Below are 19,518 nucleotides of genomic sequence, written 5' to 3'. Positions count from 1 at the left end.
ACTTTGGTATGGACAGTAAGATCTGTGATTTTATTTTAGAAAGGAGTATTAATAAAGTGTGCATAGCTGCATTGCAGATAGTTTGCAAGATTGCAGGCGAGTACAGGCTGCTAGAAGTACATCCTTTCCCTCTAGTCCTTCCTCCCTTGTACCCCCCCCCCTTATTTTTAGTATGTATTTTTTTGCATTCCAAGGCAAGTCTGGAATTATAAATACTTGGGTGTCTCTGAGGCTACTGGCTTGTACTGGAATTGGAGGCTGAGTTAGTGGAACAGAGGGAGAATCTGTGAAGGGTTAGCTGTCCTGTCCAACACTGTTTCTAAGCAACATGCATTAGGAAAAGCAAATCTTATTAAAAGTATCTAGAGGGCTTTGAGGACATAGTGTTCACCACCACAGGGCTTCTGAATTATCTCTAGGATACAAGGTTGAAACCTGTGCCATCAATTATGGCAATTTTGCCTGGCTGACATTGTTCAACATCAACACAGTTTTAACCTCAGCGAACTTAAGGGAGCTACTTCTGAACTGCATTCCAGAGAAGAAATCCCTGGTTTGAATTTTACCTCTCCCATGAGTTGCTTTGGTAGCCTTTCATTAATGTGTTCTTCATTCCGCTAAGCTGCAATATGGGCATAATAATAATGGTTTACCTTTCAGAGTTATTTTCTGTATTCTTCCAACTTAAGTACTGCATGCAAAGTACCTCAGAGAAGCAGAAATGGTACACAAATGCCGTTATCAGGAGAAAACCATTTAACAAATAAAAATCTGGATCCTGGCTGAAACCTGAAGTCACCAGCATGGTGATTGCTGCCTGGCCCAACGCTTTTTCCTCTGTTTCCAGGGACCCCTGTGAACCGAATCCCTATTATGGCCAAGCAGGTGTTGGATCTTTATATGCTCTACGTTCTGGTGACTGAGAAGGGAGGCTTGGTGGAAGTGATCAACAAGAAGCTGTGGAGGGAGATCACCAAGGGTCTGAACTTACCCACCTCCATCACCAGCGCTGCCTTCACACTGCGCACTCAGTAAGTCACAGAAGGATGTTCGGGAGGAGTCTTCCCCAGTCTGGCTTGGAATTATAATTTAAACACATTGGGAGGACCCCAAGTTGGGGAAATCTGAAAGATTAAAAGGTGCAGAAAAGGGTGGGTGAGGCTTTTATGGAGCAATATTTGTACAGGGAAAGAGTAAGCATTTGTTTTAGTGGAAAAATGACTGAAAGAGTAAGGTCTGCAACATGCATGAAACTATACAAGAATGAATGGAGAGAGTGGTGGGAGGATCTCCCACTCCCTCCAGTAAGAAAAAGACTACTCCCTGTTACCCAGTGAAACTGACCGGCTGGAAGTTCCCCAGTCTGGGGAATGGCCGTGCTGATTTGAGATAGTGGGAGTTGTGTTCAATATATGTGGATGGCACCAGGCTGGGAATGCTTGCCCGTCAGATTGCAGCCTGTAGGGAAGACCAGATTTAATCTTTTTTTCCCCCAGAATTTAAATCTATGTAGAAAAGTGACCAGTTCTAGTACATTAAAGGGGTTTAGGAATAAGTGTATCTTGATAACCATTACCATATTTTGTGAAGTTGAATCAGAATAGAAGCTTCCACCTTGGTCCGTCTTTCCTCTCTCTCTCTGACTTCTTTCAGTTCCCTTCCCCCATCTTTTCATCCACCCTAATCAACACTAAAGTTAATTACTCTGGAATTCAGAAAACCAGGTGGCGGAAAGGGATTTGGGATGGGGGGAGAAGTGGGAGGAGAGCTATTAACTTTTTAAAAGCTGGGAGCCTTTAAAAGAAAAACACCAACATTTTTTCACCATTAATGCGGATCTTGGAAAAGGAAATTTCTGGATTTCGTAGCATATTAACCTGAGCGTCTGGTAAACAGGGAATTTTGATCTAAAATATTTATTTGAGGCACTCCTCAGTTTAATAGGCTCCCAGAATAGCTTCCAGAACAATGAAAATCAGACACCTCCATACTGTCAGTCTTGCTATCTTTAGAAAAAAGTAAAAAGGCAGAAAAGCCAGTGGGATGGAATGGGAATCTTAAAGTCTTGTTAAAACAACAAGGTTCCTTATTAGCATGGCTATGAATGTTACATAGCATTTCAGTGAAGACTGTAAATCCATGGCAGAGGAATCAGCAAATCAGAATTGGTCAGATGTACCAGAAGGGCAAAAGTTGAAGGAGAAATATTTTGAAGGGGGGAGGGGGGAATAAATCTGCTAGCTCCAGGATTACCATTATTTTCTTTAATTTTGGAAACAAAATCAGGAAAATGAAGATATAGCAGTTCCAAAGCATTTCCAATCTGTCCTTTTTTGGTGGCATTAATATTAATGGAAGCCTTCCCCCAATTGGAATTTTCCAGAATAGTGGGGACCACAACTCCCAGAATTCCCCAGCCAGTATTGGAAACATTGTGCTATGGAATCAGAGATTTCCACAGCCAGAAGGAGGTAGCTTTGGAGGGTGACATTTTCCTTGATTTGGAATGTATAATTTACTCACCACTGATTCTTCTCCCCCAACCCAGCTGGATTGCTCTGCTCTTGACTGAAATGCATGTGGTGGGGTTGTTTTAATGCCTTTATTAAGTGATTAGTTGTTGTTTTTTTTACTTTCAAAGCCTTATCAAAACTTTTCAATTGTATCTAAATTAACAATACAAAGTAACAGTTTAAATATAATCATTGTAAATAAAAAATTGGAGAAGACTCTTGAGGATAGCTCCTTCATGGATCACTGCCTTGTCGTGGCGAAGGGGCTTGCGTAACTCAGTGAAGCCATGAGCTATACCGTGTAGGGCCACCCAAGACGGACAGGTCATGACAGAGAGTTCTGACAAAATGTGGTCCACTGGAGAAGGAAATGGCAACCCACTCCAGTATCCTTGCCAAGAAAACCCCATGGACAGTGTCAGAAGGCTAAAAGATACGACGCTGGAAGATGAGCCCCTCAGGTCGGAAGGTGTCCAATATGCTACTGGGGAAGAGCGGAGGGCATTTCCAAGTAGCTCCAGAAAGAGTGAAGCGGCTGGGCCAAAGCCGAAAGGACATTCAGCTGTGGATGTATCTGGAAGCGAAAAGAAGGTCTGATGCTGTAAAGAACAATATTGTATAGGCACCTGGAATGTAAGATCTATGAACCAAGGCAAGCTGGATGTGGTCAAACATGAGATGACAAGATTGAACGTCGACATCTTGGGAATCAGCGAATTGAAATGGACAGGAATGGGTGAATTTAATTCAGGTAACCATTATATCTACTACTGTGGCCAAGAAACCCTTAGAAGAAATGGAGTTGCACTCATAGTGAATAAGAGAGTGGGAAAGGCAGTAATGGGGTACAACCTCAAAAACGACAGAATGATCTCAGTGCGTATCCAAGGCAAACCATTCAACATCACAGTAATCCAAGTCTATGCCCCAACCACTGATGCCGAAAAAGCTGAAGTTGACCGGTTCTATGAAGACCTACAACACCTTCTAGAACTAGCACCAAAAAAAGATGTCCTTTTCATCATAGGGGATTGGAATGCTAAAGTAGGAAGTCAAGGAGTAATTGGAATAACAGGCAAGTTTGGCCTTGGAGCACAAAATGAAGCAGGGCAAAGGCTAATAGAATTCTGTCAAGAGAACAAGCTGGTCATAGCAAACACTCTTTTCCAACAACACAAGAGACGACTCTACACATGGACATCACCAGATGGTCACTACCGAAACCAGACTGATTATATACTTTGCAGCCAAAGATGGAGAAGCTCTATACAGACAGCAAAAACAAGACCAGGAGCTGACTGTGGCTCAGAACATGAGCTTCTTACTGCAAAATTTAGGCTTAAATTGAAGAATGTAGGGAAAACCACTAGACCACTCAGGTATGACTTAGATCATATTCCTTGTGAGTACACAGTGAAGGTGATGAATAGATTTAGAGGGTTAGATTTGGTAGACAGAGTGCCTGAAGAACTATGGACGGAGGTCTGTAACATTGTACAGGAGGCAGCAACTAAAACCATCCCAAGGAAAAAGAAATGCAAGAAAGCAAAATGGCTGTCTGATGAGGCATTACAAATAGCTGTGGAAAGAAGGAATGTGAAAAGCAAGGGTGAAAGGGAAAGATATAAGCAACTGAATGCAGATTTCCAGAGAATAGCAAGGAGAGATAAGAAGGCCTTCTTAAATGAACAGTGCAAAGAAATTGAGGAAAACAATAGAATGGGGAAGACTAGAGATCTCTTCAAGAAAATTGGAGATATCAAAGGAACGTTTAGTGCAAAGATGGGCATGATAAAGGACAAAAAAGGCAGGGACCTAACAGAAGCAGAAGAGATTAAGAAGAGGTGGCAAGAATACACAGAAGAACTATACAAGAAAGATCTTAATGTTCCTGATGTCCATGCTGTGTGGTCACTGACCTTGAGCCAGACATCCTAGAGAGTGAAGTCAAGTGGGCCTTAGGAAGCATTGCTAACAACAAAGCTAGTGGAGATGACAGTATTCCAGCTGAGTTATTTAAAATACTAAAAGATGATGCTGTTAAAGTGCTGCACTCAATATGCCAGCAAGTTTGGAAAACGCAACAGTGGCCACGGGATTGGAAAAGGTCAGTTTACGTTCCAATTCCAAAGAAGGGCAATGCCAAAGAATGCTCAAACTATCGCACAATTGCACTCATTTCACATGCTAGCAAGGTTATGCTCAAAATCCTACAAGCTAGGCTTCAGCAGTATGTGAACCGAGAACTACCGGATGTACAAGCTGGGTTTCGAAGAGGCAGAGGAACTAGAGATCAAATCGCCAACATTCGCTGGATCATGGAGAAAGCACGAGAGTTCCAGAAAAATATCTACTTCTGCTTCGTTGACTATGCAAAAGCCTTTGATTGTGTGGATCACAACAAACTCTGGCAAATTCTTAAAGAGATGGGGGTACCAGACCATCTTACCTGTCTCCTGAGAAATCTGTATGTGGGCCAAGAAGCAACAGTTAGAACCAGTCACGGAACAACCGATTGGTTCAAAATAGGGAAAGGAGTACGACAAGGCTGTATACTGTCACCCTGCTTATTTAACCTATATGCAGAGTACATCATGAGAAATGCCAGGTTGGAAGAATCACAAGCCGGAATTAAGATTGCAGGGAGAATCATCAATAACCTCAGATATGCAGACAATACCACCCTAATGGCAGAAAGTGAAGAAGAACTAAAGGGCCTCTTGATGAGGGTGAAGGAGGAGAGTGCGAAAGCTGGCTTGAAACTCAACATTAAAAAAACTAAGATCATGGCATCTGGACCCATCAATTCCTGGCGAATAGAAGGGGTAGAAATGGAAGCAGTAACAGACTTCATTTATTTGGGCTCCAAGATCACTGCAGACGGATAATTTCGCATGAAATTAAAAGACGCTTGCTCCTTGGGAGGAAAGCTATGGCAAACCTAGATAGCATATTAAAAAGCAGAGACGTCACCTTGCCGACAAAGATCCACATAGTCAAAGCTATGGTTTTTCCAGTAGTAATGTATGGCTGTGAAAGCTGGACCATAAAGAAGGCTGAGCGCCGAAGAATTGATGCCTTTGAACTGTGGTGCTGGAGAAGACTCTTAAGAGTCCCCTGGACTGCTAGGAGGTCAAACCAGTCAATCTTAAAGGAAATCAACCCTGATTGCTCATTGGAAGGACTGATAATGAAGCTCAAGCTCAGATACTTTGGTCACCTAATGCGAAGAGAGGAGTCTCTGGAAAAGACTCTGATGCTGGGAAAGATTGAAGGCAAAAGGAGAAGAGGACGGCAGAGGATGAGATGGTTAGATAGCATCACTGAAGCAATGAGCATGAAACTGAGCAAACTCAGGGAGGCAGTGAAGGACAGGAAGGCCTGGCGCAATATGGTTCATGGGGTCACGAAGAGTCGGACACGACTTAACGACTGAACAACAACAACTTGAGGATAGCATGGATAGCCAAGAAAGCAAATAAATTAATCCAGATTTCTGATTTGAAGCACAAATGACCAGGATCAAATTACCATATTTTGGACACAAGCAGACCCAGCTCTCTTGAGAAATCCATAATGCTGGGAAAGGTGGAAGGAAAGAGAAAAAGAGGGCCACCAGCAGCAAGGGAGATGGACTCAGTTGCAACAATGAAGCTTGGAGACAGCTCATCCAAAAGAAAATCCATCTGTGTGGTCTCTAAGGGTCAACATTGACTTGATGACACAGGATCAATAAAAAATTTAAAGATATTTAAATATAACTAAATGATTAACAATATAAATGTTAAGAATTCAAAACTGCAATAATAAAGAACCAGCAATGTTGTTATAACAAAAAAATGTTCAGACCAGTGAAACAATAAAGCCAGATAAAGAATTATACAGCTATAGCAGCATTATGATAAAATCCATATTTGAGAAAAAGCTATGGTCAGCAAATGGAACATGGACCCAATTAGCAGTCATACAAGGTTTCTGAGTAGCATTTCATACATTATTTTCTTAGAGTTGCCGTAACAGACTTGTAAGGGAGACCACTTTTAATTCCTGTATAAATGTTAAAGAATGTGGTGCTGTTAAGTAATTTTTGTTCAGTTTCAATCTTATGTCTCTTTTATACAGGAATGAGATGCTTACAGGGGCAAAGTAGGTGAAACAAAAGAGCTCCTTCCTTAAGAGCCATGTTTAGTACTTCAGATTAGGTTAAACTATTATTCTCTCTTAAAAACTAGCCCATCCCTCTGTACCCTATACAGGTTGTCCTCACTTACCAACCGCAATTGGGACCAGCAACTCTGTTGCTAAGCAATGCAGTTGTAAAGTAAAACATCACATGACTATGCCAACTTACAACATCAGTTCTGGCTGTGGTGGTTAAATGAATCACCTGCAGGTGTTAAGTGCGAAATCACATGATCGCAACTTATAACTTCCTGCTGGCTTTCCCATTGACTTTGCTTGTCGGAAGCCAGCTGTGAAGGTTGCAAATGGCAATCACATGACTGCAGGATGCTGCAACTGTTGTAAATGTATGCTAGTTGCCAAGTGCCCAAATTGCAATCATGTGACTGCAGGGACACTGTGACAGCCACAACTTCGAGGAACAGTCATAAGTCTCCTTTTTCAGTGCTGTCATAACTTCGAACAGTCACTGAACAGCGGTTGTTAAGCGAGGACTACCTGTATTGCTCTAGTAGGCAGAATTATATAATCCACCAATGTAACACATTGGCAGATTTAAAATATAATAAATTGCTGTTGTTTCTTGGACTCTGCATTAAATTAAGCAACAGTGATTTTTGTGTATCTTTTTTTTTTCAAAAGATATATGAAGTACTTATATCCATACGAGTGCGAAAAAAGAGGGCTGAGCAATCCCAATGAACTCCAAGCTGCCATTGACAGCAACCGGCGAGAGGGCCGTCGGCAAGGATTCAGTGGTTCAATCTTTACTTACTCCCCCAGCGGCACTCATACCATGCTGTCTTCACCCAAGATTCAAGTACCAACCTTGGGACTGACCTCAGCCACCAATGGCAGCCCCATTGCCCCTGTTCCAAAAATCAAGAAAGGTAACTATTTGCACCCTCTCTTGAGAGATGTGTTGAATATTTCAAGGAGTCATCCTGACTGGAAAGTACCAGTTTATGGAATTTCTTTATATCTTCATTTAAGCACTGCAGAGGTAATTAACTGGTGCTAAGTTGCAGTGCACTGAGTATGTTCATCTCTTAATTAGCAGGTGGGGCTTTTTACATCAAATATAATGGGAAAATTAGTGGGGGAAAGGTTTTCTAGTGCCTCAAAGTAGTCATTAAAAATCCTGTTAGTACCCTTGTATGCTGTTTCCTTCAAAATGTGTATACAGGTGGTCCTCGCTTAACAACCACTCATTCAGTGACCATTTGAACTTATGATGGTGCTGAACGAGTGGTACTTAAAAGTGATCCTCATACTTTAGATGGTTGCAGTGTCCCACAGTCATGTGATCTCTATTTGTGACCTTTTTTGCTGGCTTCCTACAAGCAAAGTCAATGGAGAAGCCAGCAGGAGGTCACAGTGGTCCTTGTTTAGTGACCCGCGGTCATTTGCTTAACAATGGCATCTGGAAATGCTAGAATTTCCATCACTAAGTGGGTCATGTGACATTGTGCTTTACGACCGCAATGGTTAGTGACAGAAATTCTGGATCCAATTAGTGTTGTTAAGTGAGGACTACCTGTATAGGAACCTTGGGAGGGAGGCAGTTGACTTGAGTCTCACATACATAGCCCATCTAAAGAATTTGAAATGAGGATGTGGACAATTCATTGTCATGAGTGCAAAGTAATCAGTTAAAATATAATCTAGAATCACATGTTCTCATTTACTGGATTATTGACAATTCAGATTAATAAAAACAATGGCATAAAGATATCATTAACATAAGATGCTGTGAGAAAAATGGATTTGTACAGAATGGTACAAATGAACCTTTTGCTCCTGGGCCTCTCAGAATTTTGAGGGAAAAAAACCCTGGTTAAAATCTGCCTCTTGCAGTTGACTTCACAGTGTTGAAGTGTATTTTTTGTTCTGTATAGTAGCTTTCCTAATTCTTCACGGGTAGAAATACTATTCTAAAGTTCACAGTGGCCAAATCAAGAGTCTATCAATTGGGTTGCGTGCATCGATAAAAATCCTGCATGTTTAACAAGCAGCTTCATTCAGGCCATACAATTGCTCAAGTAGTGGAGAGCAGCTCCTTCAGTGAAGGAAAAAGGCTGCAGTCAGGCAGAGGCTGACCAGTGCCACAATGTAAGTTAACAGAGGGGAGAAGTTGCTTATTTCTATTTGGGTGGTGACTTCTATGTGTAAGTGCACTGCCTGAATCAGCTAATGTCTTCCCCCAGATTTGGTGCTGAGTCTGAAAGTTGATACATAATGAAATTCTGCAGACTGGATTTGGGCTCAGAACATTTGAATCTTGCTGAGAAAGATGCTGCAAAGGGAAACACTAAATGAACACCAGAATTTAGAGCCCCTTTCCCATGAAAAAAAACTAAAATTGGCCAGAAGAAGGGTTTGAGCATGTAAAGGAGTAGGACTGTGCGCTCTTCAAAAATGATTTGGAAGAAAGACTTCAGATCTTGCATAAGCACTGTACCTCTTTTATTCATAAAAGCAGCCCAACCTTTTTTTTTTTTAGTTCCATGTGAGCCTAAAATAAAAAGCTGCAGCTGCTTCATTAATCACATTAATTTAACTGATTACTTCTGTTAACACCACCTCCCTGAGATTATGGGAGCGGTCTCCTAGAGAGGCTATAATTTTACCAGCTGCACCTATTTTGTGTGTGTGTTTTCTAAAAGAAGCCCTGGAACCATTGTAGTTACCTCTCCCATCACTCCCCCCCCCACACCAGAGGAAGATTCTGCAATTCCCATCCCAGTGCCCACCCGCCTGCCCGTCTCACTTGCAAGCCATCCTGTCGTCGCAGCGCAGGCTGCAGCTGTGCAAGCAGCAGCAGCCCAAGCTGCTGTAGCTGCTCAAGCTGCTGCGTTGGAACAGCTGCGGGAGAAGCTGGAATCAGGGGAGCCGCCAGAAAAGAAGATGGCACTTGTGACAGATGAACAGCAGCGTCTGATGCAAAGGGCAATCCAACAAAACTTGCTCGCCATGACCGCTCAGCTGCCGATGAGCATCCGGATCAACAGTCAAGGGGCACGCTCACCAGGTTGGTGGGGTCCTGGATGTTCCCTCCCCTTCCCCAAACACTAATAGTAATGCCAGACTTGGGGTGGAAATGGAAGCCATGCACCCTGGCCCAAGGGTTGTTCAGGACTGCAGCATATTGGAGCCTGAAGTATTCAGAGTACAGGTAGTCCTCACTTACCAATTGCAATAGGGACCAGCAATTCGGTTGCTAAGTGGCATGGTTGTTAAGCGCAGCGCCACATGACCATTACTTGCAACTTCCTGCCAGCTTCCCCATTGGCTTTGCTTTTCAGAAGCTGGCTGTGAAGATTGCAAATGGTGACCACGAGACGCTATGATCATCATAAATACAGGCTGGTTGCCAAATGCCCAAATTGCAATCACGTGACTGCAAGGACGCTGCAATGGCTACAATTTTGAGGACTGGTTGTCTCTATTTTCAGCGCTCTCGTAAGTTTGGGTGGTCGGTAAGTGAGGACTACCTGTAGTTAACTCCCATAAGGAAGCATTTTGCACCTATTGCTAAAGGAGAAACATGTGACTCTGGCTAGAAAGTTTACTTTCCAAGTAAACGTCTGTTATGGTCTGTTTTTTGTGTAGAGTCATGTTTCGTGAGATGGGCGGCTATATAAATATGATGAATAAAAAAAAAGATTCTTTAATCTGTGTAAAATGATATGAATCAAGCAAGTTTGCATTATTTCTTTTGAGTAGTCTGCCAGCTGTATTTTTTCTGCATCATTTTATCCTGCTTTAACTAGGCCTGGATTGATAACTGAGTGCTCAAGCAACAAACTAATCACTGTCATTTTTATTAGCATAAATCTAGAATTTTTTTCCCCCACAATTCAGTGAAAACCAAGATCTGCGTCTTTTAATGATTTGCCTTCAAGCTGTCAGGATCTTTCTTTTTAACAGTATGTGAGGATTTTGACATACTCAGATTCAGATAGCTGAGAGACTACATTGATTTTCCATTTACAATAGTGGCATATGCTTATTTTCAGCCTTACCCATTATATTTCCAGTTTATAAGCCAAGTATGGGTACCCCAGAAGTTAATTTATTGCTGCTTTAACCTAATTACTAACTCCCCTCCATGGAAAAGATCAGCTTTGGTATCTAAAAAGAGGCATCTTTCTTCTTCCACAGAAAACCGCCAAGACTCTTCCATGAACCTGGCTGCCAATGGCACCAGTAGCATTAGCATGTCAGTCGAGATCAATGGCATCGTGTATGCAGGTAAGGGAAAAATACAGTTGGGATCTAGAGAGAGAAAATGGGTGGCCTTACCTATTTAAGACAAGAGTTAATTGTTCTATAAACTGTCTCATGTTCTGTTAACTTAGAAAAAGGTGGCAAATCACACAAAGGGAGGGTCTGCAGTTTGGGGGTATTTTTTTATTTTTTTTAGTCTGCAAGGTGGGTGGCAGTGACATAATGATATCATCAGAGAGGGAGGGGGCATGCATTTTTTATGCATGCATTTGATGGCAAAAGAAGGGTGTTAATCTTGTACTGATTTTAACCCTTTAAAAAAGCCAGAAACCCTTGGGGACTCCAGGGACTATATGCAGTTTAGAGGCTGCAGGTTCCCCCCAACATACTAAGAGAGCCTCTTGAGCTTGACTCTGGGTGACGTCATGTCATTTTCCTGGCTACGTTACTGAAGTGGTTTGTCAGTGCCTTTTTGGGGGCGGGGTGTGTGTGTTTATTTGACTTCCCAGTCCAGACTAAAGCTCCCATCCAAGTTTTAACCAGATTAGACTCTGCTGAGCTTTTCATGATCAGCCAAGATTGGCTATCTAGTGTGACATCTCTGCTTTAAGAGATCTTAGTTTTTATATGAAATGCTTACTTTAATGTACTGCTCTCCTTAGTTAACCTTAGCATATAAGTCCACATGGGTTACATTGCTGAAAGGTGATACCTTAGTTTTGGGGCTTCAGTTATGATAGCAAGCTGCAAAAAAGACAGGCTGGGGAGAAGGAGAGTTACAGCAGTTGGGGATTTGCCCCATCAATTTTTGTTTCTTCCTCTTCCCTGTTTCTCTCCAGGAGTGTTGTTTGCTCAAACTCCAGGAGCCTCGACTTCTCACAATAAAGGAAGCGCCAACAGTGGGCGGAGTTCCAGCAGCACCGGCAGTGGTGGTGGCAGTGGTGCAACAGGTGGCACGGCAGCAGGTTCACAAGTTGGTGTGCCCCCTGCACCGACTTCTACCTCAACCAACTCCTTATCGCCTTAAACCCCACCACCTCTTCTTCCTCCTCCATCCCGCAAAAATGAAGACGCCGTTTGGACAGTACATTAGAGACCGGCCCTTTCCTTACCTGTTCCCCCGTGTGCAGTGGGGGAGTGAAATTGTGCCTTCCCCACCCTCTGATACCCCCAGGCATCAGGACCTGAGTGATACATTTGGATGGGGTTTTCTCGGATTTTGGAGCAGGGTGGTGGGGGAATCAGTGATGAACCTAACCGCTTGTGGCATCCAGCCATGGACATCAAGGGGTAACAAGAATAGTGTAGGTGGTCTCTAAAGGTGCAAACTCCCCCCTCCCCCCAGGCAGCAAGGAGTTCAGGGATGGTACTGTCCCAGGTTGGGACAAACATTAAGAAAACAAAGTGCATTTTTTTCCTACCACAGCTGAAAACCAAACACCAAACCAGATTTAGCACTCAGTTTCTGGGGAACTGGAGTACCTGGAGTGATGGTTCTCTCCTGTCCTCCTTCCTCTGCTGGGGTTTTTTTTTCTCCTCCCCTTTAAAGCATTCTTTCCCTGTTTGGTATTCTCTGTTTAGGGTTGTGCTCCATGGGGTCCTGGGCACTGCAGTCCCTACATACCCGGAGGGCACCAATTTGGGGAAGGCTGCTTCCATTTGGAAAGAAACATTGGGAAGAACAACCACACAAAAGCTAAGTGGGGTGGAGGGGTGTTGTTAAATTCTGAGCCGGAGCAATACTGTGCAGACTAGCTTTTTGACGTAATGCATTGTAGATCCATAACTCCTTACCTCATGCAAATCCACACTTTGCACTGTGTGTCCTTTTGATTTTTATTTTATTTTTTAAATTATTCTTTGGGATACCTCCAGACAAGTAGCAGTGGCGGCAGTGGGTGTGCCTCCACTCTCACAGGCTTGCTTTGAAATGGAACCCTAAATAAAAAAATACATATATCAAAGATTTCACAGATTGAGGATAATTTGGGGAAAGCTTTATTCCTTGCCTTTTTGAAAACTGCTGTCAAACTATTTAAGGAAAATGAAAGGGAGGGTGTAAATACAGTGTTTATTTTCAATAGATCTCTCTCTCCTCTCCCAAATTAGACTCATAAAGCAAGCTTCATGTATTTGCATTTGTTAGGGAAAGCACCTCTAAAATATGTTTCTTCTTTTTATCTTGCTATAATAACAACTCTTTGGAGCTGTCTGACTTCTTCCTCTTCCCCCCCCCCCCAGATCTGGGTAGGGCTTTGAGGGTGCTCAGGTAGTTTTTTGTGTGTGGAGTGGGTGGGGTTTGAGGGGCTATGGTAGCATTTCATAGGATATTTTTATACAGAGCTGCCTCACCCCACGTATGGATTGTACGTATGTGAGAGTGAGGACTGAAAGGAGCAGCCTGCCAGCTGTTTAATTGTTGGGTCTCTTCTAATTCATCTTAACCTACAGAAGATTCTGTCTGTCATACAGTAACGGTGGTTGATTGCTTCAGATGTTTCTTAAAAACAATTTAAATAGTAGCATTTACCTGTGGCAAATTTCTGCAAAGCTGCTTTTTTCCAAGCTTCTTTTCAAAGCACACCTATTTAGAAAACAGAAGGGAGTGGCATAGTCACCATGATTTCTCTCCCACTGGTGGGAATTATAGTGGGGGTGCACTACAGAATCCCCATAGTTCTCAGTCAACTGTCAGCTACCTACATTTAATCCCACCCTCCTTTTTAAGCATGATTTGTTAGAAGTACTGTAGATCTAACTCCTCAGACCACGTTAAGACTGGCTTCCTTGCTAGCATTCAGATACATTTGGAACATGGGAATGAGAAACTTGTTATGGGTTGTCCTGTGCCTCCAAAATGAGATTGGGCAGTTTTAGTGAAGCTTGCCTGACTACTGTATGGGGTTGTGTAGGGTTCTACCAGTCTCCAGCACTGTTGGGGTGTCTGTGCCACTCCAGAATCACTCCTGCCCTATTTATAATTTCATTTACAAGGAATCAAAGGATCTGCAGGACAAATATCTTCCATCATCTCTAGCAGAGATCACTCCATTTTGCCCCCCTCCCCGACCCACCAAACTCAAAGCTTTCTGGGATCTCCATGGTTTGGTCTTCTAGCATTCTTTCTCTGAGTAGCTGTGTTTGGGTTTGCTTTAGAATAGCTGAAAAAGAGGCATCTACCTTGATTTTTTTCCCCATTGCTTTTTGCAGTTACAGAGGAGGTGACAGAAATAGTCTCTGGTCCTTCTCTGCAAAATATAGAAAGGTAGCTTGGAAACATCATGTTCACAATCTCAAAAACTATTATGTTTTTCAGGGCCACCATTTTCAGCTTCTCTCTTCCTTCTGACCTCTTCCTTTAATGCATTTTAGAAAAAAATCCTTTGGAGTTGAGCATTTCTATTCCAAAAGGCCGGTGAACTTTACATCAAAAAGATATTCATTCTCCCTTGCAAGAGCCCCATGCTTATTTTGATGGCTCCCCCCCCCCCTTTTAATTTGCCACTGAGGGAAGTAGACTGAGGTGAGCAATTTGGTTAATTCCCTCTCTCCATTCTCCTAGGGTATATGCACTCCAATTCACTCACTTCATACCCTCTAAAAGTATAATTTATTTCAGCCCATGCAATTAAATGAGTGCCACTTTCAAAGAAATGGAGCCTCTATAAGAGAGATGCTATTTGTGGATTTACCCTGTTATGAGACAGAACCTTGAAAACTAGGTAGAGACATAGTTGGAAGATGTTGCTTTATCATTGACTCCCTCCCAATGTTAATCACATACCTTAGAGTTAAGATTTTTTGCTTTGGCATGTTGTAATTTTCTGTGTGGTTAGTCTAAGTGAGCTCTGCAAATTTTTATGGGGTTTGAAGCGGGTATATGTTCTCTCTTCCTCTTCATTACTGGGATTTTAATGCTATCACTTAGTTGCATCATACAATATACTGGAGTGTGGTAACCCTTTCCCTTAGGGCTGGTTTTTAAGTGAGATTCTGAGATATTGTAATTGATGTAGCATAACAGAAACTATTTGAGTTAGTATGTCAGCATTTTCAAGCAGGAGGCATTTTTCAACCTCACTGAATAACCCGTTACACCCAGTTGGATGATCATTTTCATCATGCCCCAGACAGGATGCTTGGTGGGGGGTGTTAGGAGATGGAGTCCCACACTTTTGATTGGGTGCCAATTTAGCAAAGGCTGACCTATGGAGAATTCACAGTTGTGGCTCAAGGGGCTCTTGGGCACGCTAAAGAAAAGTCAGCCTATCTTCAGCTTCTGCAGATTCTGAAAGGGGCACACTTCACTCTTGGAAGCAGAGCGTCCGGGCCACATTGAGCTGTTTCCCAAAGTTACAGCCCCCAGGTGTTTCAGTCTGTTTGGGGCCTTTTTGCTGTAGTTCAGCATTGCAACCCCTCCCCTCTAACGCCAGATAAAGGTGAAATCCCTTGGGTTACAAGTATATGTTTAGAAACATGGGGGAAAGCATGTTGTCTTTAAATGATGGAGGAGGAGGATGGTTTGGCTTTCTGAGATGAGCCAAATGGAGCACCCTGAGCCCCACAAGCTGCCACCCACAGGGAGTTTTTCCATTCTCAGGATTGCAGAGGGTATCTCGTGGGAGAAAAAAGTGGCCTCTTAAGAGAGAGAAATCCAGTAGATTGGCTTCTAAGGGGTGTAGAGGAACTGTGAAGTGGCTTAACCATGAAAGGGAAAAGGAAAAAGTGCTCTTAAAGTGGAATTGGTGGATCTAACCCTTTTTAGATGGGAAAAACTCTCTTTCTGCCTCTTTTGCTTCCAGAATGAACTTTCTTTTGACACAGGTTGGGAACGGAGGGAGACATGCCTCTTGCCAGGTGCACTTTCAAGAAAGGCTTTTCTTCTCTAGTTAGATGCTGACTGGTTGGTGGAGGAAGAAACATGTTTCTCTTTCCGCCCACGGTCATTGCCAGAGGGTTTGTCTGTGACCTGTGGGCAGCCAAAGGGAGGAGAGCATCGGCACAAGGCGTCCCTCATAATTTCATCTGTGCTCCATTGGTTTGATAACAAGATGGTATCAGATCCCAATCTGAAAGCATTCCTACCCATGGACTACCCTGCCATTTTGAGACTTTCTGTGAAGACTAGCTTTTAAGTTGGAGCCTTTCCCCTCACAACCTTCACCACAGTTCATTTTTTGTGTGTGTGTGTGTGTGTGTGCGCGCGTGTGTGTTCTATGCTGAATCAGCATTCCCCAACACAATTCCCTCCAGATGTGATAGGACTGCAACTCCCAGAATGCCCAGACAACGTGGCCTAAGGAATTCTGGGAACTGTGGTGGTACCATTGCTAGAAGAGGTCCAGCTGGTGAAGGCTTGATGTTCCAGGGCTTCTGTGGGATCTGAAGACTGTCTACCCCTTTTATTTTCTGATCCAACCTACACACCCACACACACACACCCAGGTGGAACCAGCTGAAAGCATTTGATTCCTTTTTTGCATAAGCTAACTACATTGGGATGTGCCTCGTTGGGCTTTAAAAAGCAGAGTTCTCGACTTTTGTGGAAATCTCAGAGGATTCGGCTAAGCTAAAATGGAAGTTGATTTCTAGATGTTATGTCTGAGGTGGGCTTTGTAAGTGTGGCAATGAAAAAATCTCTACTTCTTCCCAGCAAAACTTTCAGTTGCAATTGCCAGTAAATTCAATCAGTATCTATATTCTCTGCCAGATGACCAACATTATTTTGTTTCTTTCAACAGAATATTCCATTGAATATTCCATTTCAAGGCTTTTTAAAAAATCTGTATTTTCATGCTTTCTTAAAATGATTATCCAAATTTGGCCCAAGATTTATGTCCCTGCAAACCATGCCCAAGGTGCAAAATTGTTCTGCTGTCATCTTCCTTTCTTAAGCAAATTATTCCTGGTCTAACCTTAGCTGTAAGTAGGAGATATGTAAACAAGTTATCCGAGGTCTAACGAGTATGGTTGTGTGTTGAATATGTTGACTATAAAGTGGGTGAAACTGTCACAGGCAAGAGTTCAGCCACATTAGGGTGGGGAGAAACTGCTCCTGTATTCTGTATCGTTCTGTGAAATAAGGTGAGTGTATTGAGACGGTGTCTTTCTGTTTTGTGTCTCTGCTTCCCAAACATCTGTTTGCTAGATAATTGGTTAGAATAAGTTAAAGCAGCCTTTTTGTTGTGAATTGTGGATCCATGTCATCCTGTGTATCACTCCTCTTCCATCCTCAGAGGGAAATTTTTTTACCTACCTGTTGGATGGACAATCTTCCCCTGGCAACATAGAGATGTTTTAAAGAATATGCAGTTCCTTCCTCAACAAACAGGCAATTAGGGTAGCCATCTTGTCAAATTTTAGGCCAAGCATTGTTCCCTCCTCTGGTGGCTGCTTGTTGTAGAGAGACAAAGGCCCTTCTACCTTCCTTTAGTAAGGTAACATATGCACAAGTGTCTTTCTCATGTATGCTGTTCCATGTGGGAGCTGCAATTAAAGTAATTAGCTGTAGTTTTCTATTTCATTGGAATGGGGGAAAACAGTGGTTATTAGCTTTGGAATAAGCTAGGATATTAATCCAGCTTCAAATAATGCTTTAATGTCCCAGATTATTCCAGCTTTTGATGATCAGTTCAGACTATGGGGAAGCTGGTTAAAACAAGCTCTTTGCTTGTTTTGCTGTATGTTACAAAGAGATTGTGAGGCTTGGCAAAGGATGTGTGTGTATTTTAGCCATAAGAATGTCCAAATGTCGCCAAACCTTGTGACAGCTTTCAGGAGCTACAAAGTGCAAGGTATCACTCTTGGTTCCTCATTTTGGTAGCTCTTTCTTTGGAATTCACTGGTCTCAATCGAAATAATTTAAATTTCTGCCAATTTTGCATGAGAGACCCTTGCAACCTGTTTGTCCACTAAGCATGTCACTCTATTCATTATTGGTGGGTGGGTCTTGGGATTTTTCCCCTAAACATGAAAGAGGGTTCTAGTGTGTGGGTGGGTGGAGAAGAAAGATTCTATAACTAAATTTATATAAATATATATATATATATATATATATATGAGTGTGTATGTTTGTGTCTTTTTTCCTTTTTGAGTGTGTAATTGTGTGTGTGTGTGTGTGTCTAAGAAACGTGGTATAAAATTTATTTTTCAGTCCAAGCTTTTGACTAAGGATTGGATTTGTAACTCAGGGGAATTGAACCTGCTGTCTAGATCTTGATTGTATTCGGGGGAGGGAAGGGTATCGGAATAAGGGCGGGTTAAAAAAAGTTCAGATTTGCTTGCTGTGGCTGTGACTTAGGTGGTGGTGGGTTTAAAATATGTTCTGCTTTTGTTTTCAAACTTTCAAAACAACAGAGCCCCAGCATTGGTTTTAGTGTTTCCAGTTACAGGAGGGGGAGGAGACCCTATTTTTATGCTTAACTGTTGGACATTTAAGAAGCTAGCTTGGCAAACTTTTTTTTTTGGGAAAACAAATTACGGTTAATTGTAACCAACTATAAGGAACATTCCGGATTCTTTAACGATTTTGGAAATGTTGCATGAGTGCCTTGGAGGGATTGTAAGCAGGAAGTTGAGAGGAAGATGGCAACTCATGGAAAACTTTCTCCAATTTCTGCTTTAAATTTCTACTGAAGGCAGAGGCCTTCCAAGGCAAGGGTGTAGGGCAGTGTTTCTCAACCTTGGCAACTTTTAAGATATGTGAACTTCAACTCCCAGAATTCCCTAGCCAGCCATGCTGGCTGGGGAATTCTGGAAGTTGAAGTCCACATATCTTAAAGTTGCTAAGGTTGAGAAACACTGGTATAGGGTAAAAGGAAGGAGACCTGAGGTGGAAGTGGTGATGCAGATCGCTCAATCTCTTTGAGGAATAATTCTTCCTGCCCCCTCCTTATTTAATAGCACATGCTGTACCATACTTAGCATTTTAAATCCACCACCTTTTTTACAGACCTCAAGCAATGCTCTCTAACTTGCTCAATCTACAATCAAGTTTTGTCTTGGGGGGAGTTTATTGGCTTATTTTTATTCTTGCAAAAAGGGGTAAGGGATGGCTTTAGTTAGTAGTAAAAGGGTGTTTTTGTTCTTGCATTTGTACAAACACTGTGTTGAGGGGAGGTCTTGATTTTGGGGTTGGGAGAACATAGTATTCTCCCCCGCTCTCCTTTGCATATCAGCTTAAAATAAGATGTAATTTCAGTTTTTCTCTGGGGATTTTGAATGAAAAAAACCGAATACAGCAAGGGTATGCAATCTGTACAGCGTATGTAGTTTTTTGACTCAGGTAATAAGAAATAAAAATCGTAAAAGAAACCACATTCTACCTCTGAAAACAGTAGGCCTTGGGCTGCCTTTTGTCTCCTGGCCTCTGTACTTTGTTTTTGTTTGTTTTTGCTTTTGTTTTTTTTTAAAAAATCACTTTTTTCGCAAAACATTCAGGTATTAACCTTTGTGACTTAATAGAGAAATAAAAACACTGAAAAGTTTACATTTTATAACATTATTACAGATTGTATTTAAACTTCAGAAATATTTAAGATGATTGTAACCTTGTAAAGTTGAAGAAATATTAAAAAAAGAAAAAGATACTTTC

General features: G+C 42.1%; 1 protein-coding gene across 2 annotated transcripts in view; it reads left to right on the top strand.

The window, feature by feature from the left end:
- The window catches only part of ARID3A (AT-rich interaction domain 3A), a 75,556-nt gene extending 56,038 nt beyond the window's left edge, over window positions 1–19,518 (top strand). For both annotated transcript variants that reach the window (XM_088149537.1, XM_088149538.1), the window contains exons 5-9: window positions 848–1,031; window positions 7,338–7,585; window positions 9,415–9,726; window positions 10,860–10,949; window positions 11,765–19,518. In XM_088149537.1, the coding sequence (XP_088005663.1) occupies window positions 848–1,031; window positions 7,338–7,585; window positions 9,415–9,726; window positions 10,860–10,949; window positions 11,765–11,952 (1,022 nt within the window). In that variant the 3' untranslated portion in view covers window positions 11,953–19,518. The remainder of the gene's footprint in view (window positions 1–847; window positions 1,032–7,337; window positions 7,586–9,414; window positions 9,727–10,859; window positions 10,950–11,764) is intronic.

This window comes from Python bivittatus, unplaced genomic scaffold (genome assembly GCF_059951505.1).
Source record: "Python bivittatus isolate LINGU-HERP-01145 unplaced genomic scaffold, Pbiv_v1 ctg000580_np1212, whole genome shotgun sequence".
NCBI lineage: Eukaryota > Metazoa > Chordata > Lepidosauria > Squamata > Pythonidae > Python > Python bivittatus.
This window is presented reverse-complemented; position numbering and strand designations above follow the sequence as displayed.